Source organism: Mixophyes fleayi, chromosome 11 (assembly GCF_038048845.1).
Source record: "Mixophyes fleayi isolate aMixFle1 chromosome 11, aMixFle1.hap1, whole genome shotgun sequence".
In the NCBI taxonomy this organism is placed as follows: Eukaryota; Metazoa; Chordata; class Amphibia; order Anura; family Limnodynastidae; genus Mixophyes; species Mixophyes fleayi.
The window spans coordinates 16,921,543-16,932,018 of NC_134412.1; the positions used below are offsets into that span (position 1 = coordinate 16,921,543).

At 43.3% G+C, this 10,476-nt stretch overlaps 1 protein-coding gene across 2 annotated transcripts; it reads right to left on the reverse strand.

Moving 5' to 3' along the window:
• Positions 1-277: 277 nt before the first annotated feature.
• GSK3A (glycogen synthase kinase 3 alpha) lies at positions 278-9,438 on the reverse strand. 2 transcript variants are annotated; one of them, XM_075191017.1, is made up of 11 exons: positions 9,155-9,438; positions 7,941-8,128; positions 6,145-6,228; positions 5,840-5,950; positions 5,635-5,765; positions 5,385-5,491; positions 5,185-5,282; positions 4,155-4,250; positions 3,886-4,072; positions 3,689-3,757; positions 278-3,418 (listed from the first exon to the last, which is right to left on the reverse strand). In XM_075191017.1, the coding sequence occupies exons 1-11, from the start codon at positions 9,291-9,293 to the stop codon at positions 3,354-3,356; spliced, it is 1,275 nt and encodes a 424-aa protein (XP_075047118.1). In that variant the 5' UTR covers positions 9,294-9,438; the 3' UTR covers positions 278-3,353. The 2 variants fall into 2 exon arrangements, with proteins under 2 accessions (XP_075047118.1, XP_075047117.1); XM_075191016.1 differs by having other exon boundaries at positions 3,890-4,072; positions 9,155-9,407.
• Positions 9,439-10,476: the final 1,038 nt, after the last annotated feature.

Here is a 10,476-nt window from a genome sequence, read left to right on the forward strand (position 1 = left end):
AGTTTCTTTCCTTTCAACAAGGCATCCAGACAACTCAACAAACAAACCAAACTTAAAGACCTGGATACAGTCTGCCCCCCATCCCCCCCATCTTTCCTGTATCATTAATGGTCAGTTAAAGAGGCTGGTTAAGATGGGTCTACAGTAAACCTAACTCTAAATATCCAATAGTTCCTTCTCTACACCTGTAAAGATAGTGAAAACCACTGCAAAGAGCAGGCAGTTGTTACAATGAACACCCCAGATACAAGAAAAGGGTCAAGAACAGAAACTAAAATTTTCTTCATGCCAATAATTTATTGAAGATTGCTGTACATTTCCAGAAACCACAGCAGCCCAGAAATAGGAGGCAGGGCTTCTATCAAACTACATCCTGGCTTTTTGTTTTGCTTCTACAACAATACAGTATTCACGTCTTGATTCTAAAACAGGAATAAAAAGGGAAGGAGTGGGGGACGGGGGTTTAGACAGGAAAAAAAATAAAAATAAATGGGGAGTCGGGTAGGAGGAAGACTGGAAGGGGATAAATCAAGGTGGACTCAACATTATCATTAAGAAAGAAAATAAAAAATAAAAACAAATGAACATATTTACAAAGAAATCAATTGCTACATATTCTCAGATACAAGAATTTGTAGTATGAGAAATATATATATTTACAAGAAAATAAAAGGCAGGGCGTATACTCCAAATTTGACCCACAGATTGGAAAAAAAACAAACAAAAAACCAGAAAGAAAACGGAGCATGAATTATGTTTGAAGACAAACTTTTTGTTGGCTGCTAGTGGTAGCCGATGCAGCCATATTAGAAGATCCAATGTAACTGCAGCAAGCCCAACAATCGTCACTGGCTATGGTAATCCTTTTAACCACTACGGAGGGAGCGATTTTCACAGGATCAACCAATATTCAGCCGCCCAATACACTGGAGCCTAGAGAATCCAGCCAGGCATCAAAATTATCACACCCAAGTGTATCACTAGTTCCTAGTGATATGAAAGGATGAATATTGGTTTAAAAAAAAAATATCCACTGTATATAGGCAATGGGTAAGCACTTGATCCATAACAGATGCCAGAGATTTGCACCGCAACACTGGAGAAACCAGCTGGGAGGAATAAAACGTGAGGTAGGGAGACCTGGAGAGTTTGCTGCACAATTTCTATAATGCTGTGGAAGGGTTATGGGACGTCCATTATTGTTTTATGCAAACAGACTAACAGAACGGACGACAGACCGCAGGCGACCATAAGTCCGTTGCCCATCAGAGGTTTGGTAACATTCCGTTCATAGAATGTTCATTTTCTATAGGGATCGATAATCTCTATTTCAGGCTGTCATCATGGATCTTAAAAACAGAGGGGGAGGCCATGTTTCCTAGATACTAACTAAGGAATAAAAAGCCGTATAGCTCACAATACAAACTTCGGTATATCCGCTAATGTGGTCAGTGAAGAAACGCTTAGCAGACAGCAAGATTAAGACGGAGACCTACTGGTATTCCTCTCCAATATGGGTATCCCACATAAACGACACATCTGTACAGAAGCTTAAAACAGTTCACATCTTAAAAAAACGCCAAGACAAAGCTATAGCTTTTAAACCAGAAAGTCAGATTTGCCTCAGCACTAATTGTAAAATTTCTCATTTGTGGATTAAAAATTCTTATTTTTCACAACTTTGCCAAAACGTCCCCCTGAACGTGGTGAAACTATGGTACTTTCAGCACGAGGGCGGCTCATTATAGAGTCACTAATAAGCGTGGATGACAATCCTGTATGGTCTAACGCTGTAAGCTCAAGGACACCTAAAAATCGTCATAATGATGGATCGCTAATCAGTACTAGTACCATTTATATAAATCTGGCAAGATAAAAATTATAGCTAAAATATTGGCTATGATTAAAACCAGTAAACAAGAAAGAGCCAGGCATGAAACGGGGAGTGCCTTTAATGGCGTAGTTTGCTAGGGGGCATACAGGGAAATTAGATCATTACTAGACGTTCTAATACAAAGAGCACCAATTAAGACTACTACATCTCCATCACTTCTTAGTGTAGCCAGGAGTTATGGCGACAGCTTTAAAGTCTAGTGAAGAAAAAAAGAATAAAAAAAATATATGGTGTTTCCAGTTGGGGTATGCTGGAACTTGTAGTTCTACCCCATCTGCTCGACTGGCAAGGAACGTTGGAACCTGTTCTATAAAGCTGGAGCGACACGCTGCCTTAAGTCCATATACAAAAATCTATGCAAAGAATGTCACAACAGAGAGACAAGATAAGTGAGTTTTCAAAGAGCAATTTACTATTGCCCTGGACTGTACTAAGGTACTAGGTCGCTCAAGCGAGTAGTCCCTTTTCTCAGCTAGTCGTGTGTAAAGCAGCCAAACCTCCATTTGCACCAAGCAGGAATCGCATACAGATAATGAACCACAATGGTCTTACTATGCACCATTACACTGACAAACCTAAAACTAGCGTGTTCCTAAGACAAGTTGACAACTTTATTAAAGGTCCGCCTATTCTACGTAAGCCTGTGCAGAATAGGTACTGTGTAGACATCCTGTAGTGCAGTAATGGGAGGTTGCAGCAGCACAGACAATGTTACACAACATACAGTTCGAGAGGTTGTTTGTTGTCTCCTAAGCCAGTTCTCACACTTCACCTCCACTTCCCCAATACAACACCCCAGAACGTGCAGCAGGGTCAAGGATTGTGTTTTCAAAGGTTAACTGTATCTGGAACACTGGGAGGGATCATCTCTGTGTATAAGGTATAATACTTACATCTCTACGTTATCTTATTAAGGAACAGTGGTGGAGGAGCAGTGATTTAGTTGGGGGAAATTTTGGGTTGGGGTGGCTTTCAATTACAAAAAAATAAAAAATAAGATACAAGATAAAACGTATCATTGCTTCAAACACTTTGACATGATCAACACGACAGGCTAGAAGCCTGTTGGGGGAATAAATTCCCCCTCTCTGGGAGGCAGCCCCCCTACTCAGACATCTAAAGGAGGGGGGCAAAGGTTTTAGATTCCCGTGATACCTCTATCTTCACCCCAATTTTTGGAGATATCCAGAGCAGTTCTCTACAGTGTTACAGGCATTTTGGCTTCTGTGCAGTTAGAGGGATCCGTGGACATTTGAACGATAAACTTGGGGGTAGGACCAACAAAGACCCACTTGCGGATGACCAAATCGCAACTGATCATCAAAAAGTCAGTGACTGGAGCTGAAGATGGGAAAAGTGAAGAGATTCCCCCCATGAACCAAACTCATCTCACACACCAAGTGTCAGCTGGGAAAGGGAGAGGAGCACGGATGAAATGGGGGAGAGGGGGGATGGGTCCTCAGGAGGTGCCGAGATCTGCCACATCGCTGGTTTTGAGTCTGTCTGATCCAGGTCTCCCCTCACCTATTAGAAAAGCACAGAGTCAGGCCAAAACGAAAAATATAAAACCACATCATGTGCCCACTTTAATACCAGGCATGCCAATAGAATCCAGTTACGACAAACAACCCCCCTAACTAAAGAGCCCACAAGCTACCAGTCACCGTATATGGAAACACTAATCTAGACATCCTTATAGTAGATCTCATTAGATTCTACAGTGTATCCTCAACCCCGCATTATTATTGTACACTGGAGGCTTAAAGTGTTGCCCAACCGCGCCCATCCACCTACCATGCAAATGAGACTGCTGCAGATGGGAAGGAATAAGGACGGTGTTCAGTGATGGCTGAATGGAGAGTTCTGCGAAGGACAAGGGAAAAGGTTGAACTGGTAGACAAGACCGGCGCTGCGTACAAACTTTATACAGATGTATCCAGCACCAACAGTAACCATCGCTTAGCAAGACAGTCTCTGCACCACACTCTCACCTACAGAACTGAAATTGAAGATGGGAGGCAACTCTCTGCCACTCGGGAGACGCGTGTTGGGGTCACGGAGCTCGTCAAAGAAGGAGTGTGCACAGGCTTGTAGCGGGGAGAGGCGAGTGTCTGGGGTGTACTCCAAAAGCCGGCTGCACAATGTGATGGCTTCGGGAGAGGTACGGGGCTTAAAGACCTGCATGGTCGGAGGAGAGAACCGTGAGAATACAGCAGCTTTATAGCGGTGGGTATCACAGGACCAATGCTGGGTTACCTACCTTTGTCCAGGGATGTGCTTTAATTTGTGGGAACTTGAACTCTGTATAATTTGGATTCATCTCTCGGATTTGCTCCCTCGTGGGCGTTCCTAGAACCTGTAGAGAACAAGCCCATGAGTTTCCCAAACCGAAGCCACGTTATATTAATCAGTCAACCCCAATCTGGGTGGTCTCTTCTGCATTCTACACAATTCCTAACACTTGTTCCTCCTACATGGGAAACATTTAGCAGAACCCACTCACTCGGAATTAGAAGTCTGCAAAGATGTAACCCTTAATGAATGTAGTCCCCTACTCATCGGAGAGAGGGCATATATATTCACAATATTCCCTTTACACATCAAAAGGCCTCAGGAGTGTACACACCACACCCTTATTGTAGTCAAACATACAGCATATTACGTGTCTTAAAGAAAATGTAGTGTATTAAGGCAAGCTGGGACTTTTAGCTCCACAGAAGGACAGATATAGGTTGCCCAAGCCTGTCTAAAATAAGTTACTGAAAAAAATGACTTCCTGCTAAAGCTACAGTTTCCCCTGTATGAGCTACTTGTCCAATTTGGCTGCACATGTGGGTGACCAGATTACATACTTGACAGATCAGATCACATAACCTGCACATACCGAGATTAATATGAGCAAACAATCTAATTTAGAAGAAGTTCGGATCATATGTTTATTAGCATTGCCAGCTCAGTAGTAACTCAGACAAAATGTTCTCATAAAGCCAGGCCACCTTTTAGGATTATATTATCCAGAACTACATTATTTCATTATCACTGAACAAACAAACCTGTAGGACAGTTATCATACATGCCTAAATTCTCAGTGCAAAGCGAGGCATCTGTACATCGCTCCGGAATTAGCGGCGCTATATAAATAGCTGATGACACATGCCCTCGGGTTATGTAAAAGTTTCCAGGAGATAGCAAAAATTAAAATACTTTAATAGGGTATAAGACAAGATCAGCCTCAATTCCCACTGCCGTCCCTCAAATGACCTTCACAAAAAGCTGACCGGCCAACGCACCTTGATTATCTCTACCAACTGATCCACGCCGCTGTCTCCTGGGAATATGGGCTGACCCAGGAGAAGCTCTGCAAGGACGCAGCCCGCTGACCATATGTCTGGAACAGAAAGAAAACATTTAAAAGCGTCATCGCCTGCTAAGAGAACAACCAAACTAACCACACGTACACCCCCAGAGCAAGTTAACACCATCAACGTACCAATGTTTGCAGTATAATCTGTGGCTCCAAATATGAGCTCTGGTGCTCTGTAATATCGGGAACAGATATAGGACACATTCGGCTCCCCACGCACCAGCTGTTTTGCGCTGTAAAATAGAGAGTTTTGTACAGAGATCTTCTAAGGAAAGGCAACACAGCGGTACAACTTCTCAGAATCCCATATGCAAAATTCTCACAGCCAACTCCCGCAATATACCAGAGATCTTGCGATAAACACATAGAGCCGTACCTGCCAAAGTCACAAAGTTTAAGTACCGCAGTGTCTGGATCAACCAGTAGGTTCTGTGGCTTGATATCCCTGTGGCAGACGCCTTGAGAGTGGATATAAGCCAGACTTCGGAATAGCTGATACATGTACACCTGGGAGACGGTACAAGAACACGTTAACCCTCTGAACCAATAGGAACACTATCAAATACCCAAACTCTTCTCACCTTCACATAGATGGACGGCAGAGTGGATTTGGCTTTTGCAAAGTGCCTAGCAACGCGATAGACCGTTTCCGGGACAAAATCCAGGACCAGATTTAAATAAACTTCATCTTTCTAAAGAAAATAAAACCGACATCAAATAAAAGGCAAAAAAATCAGAACCATCACAAAAACATTAAGTCACGTCAAAGCAAGAGAGTCTGTAGATCTATAAACAGTGTAGTAAAAACTTAAAACAAATAAGTCAGAACGTCAACATAACAGAAGGCATTTTAACAGAGGAACTACGGTACAGAGGGTGGTCTGACCTTCTCTCCACTGGAGTAGAAGAAATATCGTAGACGCACAATATTACAATGATCCAGTCTGCGCATGATCTGAAGTTCACGATTCTGGGAATAGAAGGGAGAAAAAAAAAACAAAAAAAAAGTTAAACAATGTTACCGATCAGAGATCCAAAAAAACCAAAAACAAAAACAAACAAAAAAAAAACACGTTGAATTCAAGAGCTCTTGATTTTTGACACCGATCGTATTTATTCAAATAAATTTGTAGAACTTACCGACGGGCAACAGGGAGAGGCTGTATGTGACCTTCAAAAAAGTCACAAGGTCACTAGATTTTCTTCTTCTAGTGTCCGAGACAGCACTCTGACCTCCCATGGAGCAGGCTACGATGCCTAGGTGTTAAGGTCATCTCATGACCAATACGTGAAGCCCTTGTGCACTATTCCAAAACCACCAATTGCTCTGTCCACTTCTTTCAACCCAGGAGGAGGCTATACTACATCAGTCTGTCCATCTGGCTGGAAGGAGTGTTTGAATTTGGAAGGGTGATCCCTTAAAGGTAAACTAGAGTACCAATCTCATCAATCTGTATGGGTATATGGAGGTATGTGCGTATGCAAGGCAAAATCTGATGTTCGATCACTGCGGAGTGACTTTGACTGTTCCCGAGGAACTTCGCTACATATTGTCTTTAAGAACATAATCAGTTAATACCAGATGACCAGTGAACAATACATTGGTGGACATCAAGTATGTAAAAAAGGATTGTCTTATACTGTGTAGTCTTTGCTAGTGCTTTTATTTATGGAAACTGTTACATAATGCATTCTAAACAAAAGGATCATTGTTTGACATTGAACAATTACTCTTACCTTTACCAACATAACCTGTTATGTTACTAATCTAAAGAACAGGGATGCCAGCCTAAACTTCTGGTTCTTTCTAGTAAACCTTGCCTGCAAGACTGGCTGCGCACATCAATATCCTAACCTGTTTGCTGTAAAAGAACTACCAATCAGGTAGCCTTGTCCACGAGTATGGCTGCGCAGTACTGAATATTTAGATTAGAGACCATAGTGTAAGCAAGATGCAATTTCAGGCTGTTGCAACAAAATACACTTTCTATAACAGAATAGACATGAAGCACCCAAGTCTTGGGGAGGAATAAAAACTATTGCAAAATAGTCTTGCAGTGAAACACTTTGCATGAACTTAAAATGAAATGCTTTTGAGAAAGGAACCTCATAATGCATTTTATCTGTGCATAGGTGCAAATTACTTAATACATTTACTGTCATACATTGGAAATTAAATCTAAATAAGACATGACCATAACGGAAGAGTGGTTGTATGGTCTTAGATTATGCTGACTGTAGTCAGAATACCGAGAGAGTCAGAACCACTTAGCAGGTATCTAGACTACATTTAAACTAGCCCAAATATATCCACAGCATCATAGAGGTCATAATACTTTTTTTCATTGATTAATGCACTTTTAAAACTCAATCATGTAGCTTTTAGGCATTCATCTCCTAGAGAGTTATAACCCGCATTAAACAGTGAATAGAAGCTAATCAAAAGCGAATTACTGAAATGACAAGAGTAGCAAACTTGGCAAAAGCAGTTCATTTAAAAATAATTAAAGCCCTGCAAAAAAAAAAAAAAAAGAACTTAATAATTGGAGACCAGTGTGTCAAGATAATAGGATTTTATGCTCATTTTGCAAAAGCACTGCTCACAATATTCAAAGTAAAATCACTCACGAAAAATGGGTTACTCGAGATCAGCTTTATCCCCCTCCCCCTTCAATTTATTACCTTAAATCTCTTGTCCTGCAACACCTTTTTTATAGCCACCATCTCTCCACAGTCCACGAGCCTTGCCTGGTACACCACACCAAAGGATCCATTGCCAATGACTTTAATGTCCGTGTAGGACACTTCCTGCGGACGGTCAGGACCCTGACCAGGAGTGGCCACTACTGTAGTCACTTTACCATTGTCTCCTAGCAACACAGAAGTTTGGTTTACATTTTTTTTGTATTTAAAAGTCCCATGAGGTTACAAGTCATATGCATCCAATATAAAGCTAGGCCATTTAGAAAAAGTGTTCAGATAAATTTTGACCACCCAATTTAGCATTAACCACTACAAGAAATGCTTACTGCAAGAGCCGCTTCATATGCTCTACGCCATTAGCTATGCAAGTCTTAAGGGAGACGTACATTATGAAACAGCAAAATTCCAAATCTAATATACATCTCCTTTAAAAGGACCCTGTAATGTCTGCTCAGCATTCGTATATTGCCACAACAAAAGAAATTCATTTTCTTGCTGACGTATATATTTCAGTCTCCAACCACATCTCCATTACATACATAGCCTAACTCTACGACTTGGTCTTTGTAAAATGTCATGGTACTTTTTATAAAGCCATTGGTAATGTGCACTATAAGAAACAGTGTTTACAGCGTTACAAAGACCTGGGAGACCAACTTTATTTTATTCTGACTGCAGATTTACACTAAGGTCATCAAGTACATCTGATGTAACCCACCACAGATTACATAGATATCCTGATCTTGTATGTAATTATGCCATTTCTTCTTAAACTAGTTTATCAGAGATTACTGGGAAGCAGCCATAAATGATCCTTACACCACTCCTTGGTAACACTATAAAGGGCTCAGTCCTCACCTACAGGATGCACCTAGGTGACACTATGGCCCCCTCCCCCCCAGCACAGTCCTTGTGTATAAAGCTGGGATCAAGGAAATGCAAGCAGGGCTATATAAAGTGCATTACTGAGAGATTAGTGACCTGAGGACAAGGTATTCCTGCTTATACCCTTGTGCAGACTGGGGGTAAATCACCGATAATAACCCCCTGAGCTGGCTGCAGTGGTGGGAGGGGGGAGGGGTGGGGGGATTAACCCTGTGCAGTTATATAATTACCCCCAGGGTCTGTATTAGACCCTCAGACACCCCCACCCGGCCGCCATGTTGGTACCCCCCCAAGTCTCAGGTACTCACTGCCCAGTTTGATGGCGCTGAAGCCCCCGGGCACAGATGGACCGCTCCCCGCAGCTCCCCCGGACACGGGCCCCTTGGCAGCCCCAGCCTGACCCTGGTCACCGAAGGAATCGGGCCGGGCCCGGTTGGCGCCGCTCATGCTGAGGAGCGAGGCGTACAGTCGCTGAATGGTGCCGGGCTCAGCGGCTCCCTCCCCGCGGCCGCCACACACACTCTCTCTCCCGTCCCAGGGCTCCAGGCCGCGCCGCGCGGCTCTCTGGGAAACCGAGTCCGTGCCGTGCTTCACGGCCGCCTCCACCAATCACAGGCGATCTCGGCTAGACTACAACGGCCGGCGTGCCCCGCGGCGGCGATGACAGGGAGGGGTGGGGCCGCTGGAAGGGCGTGGAGCACGCTGGGAGCCCGAGTGCACGTAGGCTCCGCAGACAATTGTACGAGGCGCGGGATGAAACTACAACTCCCAGGAGCGCCGCGCGCGCGAAGCAGGTAGAGGCGGGCAATGCATGCCGGGCATTCTGTTGTTTGTAGGCACAAAAAGGCGGAAATGAATGAACTACAACTCCCGGCAGACACTGGGGCGGGCGGAGAAGGGGCAAATATTTCATGTAAGAAAGACCTTCAATGTAAGAATAAAAGTTAAAGCGGGTCCCATAGGTGCCCATAGACACAAGGAGCCTACTAATCCGATCAGCCATATAAGATAAGGGCGTTGCTATGGACACCATGGCTTATATGGGCGGAAGTGCATGAAAACGCGGGAAACAGACATTTAAAAACCCAGATACTAGGTTTTAACAGGAGGAGATTGAAGTATAGTAAGAGAACAATCTTTAGCTGCACACACAGCAGCATTGTCTGGTCATGCCCCCCCCCTCCTCCCCCTGTATCTATTTACAAATCTCAATTCAAATTTTGAATGTTAATAAAATGATTGCATACTTTGTAACTGCTGTAAATGAGAAGATGGCATTACCCATCACCACTTCTAATTGTTCTGTTGCAATTCAGAAAACTAGAGAATTTATACTTTAACCCAGTGGTTCCCAAACTGGTTGCCGTAGCTCCCTGAGGTGCCGCGGCCAGGGCTGGTGGTAATTAAGGTGGGTGACTACTTGGTAATTATTTTGGCTTAGGGGTGCCTTGAAAAAATTATGGAGACCCTAAGGGTGCCTCGAACTAAGAAAGTTTGGGATCCACTGCTTTAACCGGTTAGAAAGCTTATTGTAAGGAATTGAGGGGGGTTGGGATTCAGTTCACCTGGGACACCCCCATGCAAGCCTGGTGAGAACATACAAACTCCATAGCTAGTGCTGTTATAATAG

Excerpts from the sequence above, each read along its gene's own strand:
- GSK3A (XM_075191017.1), bottom strand. The coding sequence starts at position 9,293 with ATGAGCGGCGCCAACCGGGCCCGGCCCGATTCCTTCGGTGACCAGGGT. Across the intron at positions 5,492-5,634 it reads AAACTTTGTGACTTTGGCAG|CGCAAAACAGCTGGTGCGTG; the intron begins GTACGGCTCTAT and ends TCTATTTTACAG. Across the intron at positions 3,758-3,885 it reads CTTCAATTTCAGTTCTGTAG|AACTCTCCATTCAGCCATCA; the intron begins GTGAGAGTGTGG and ends TGTCCTTCGCAG.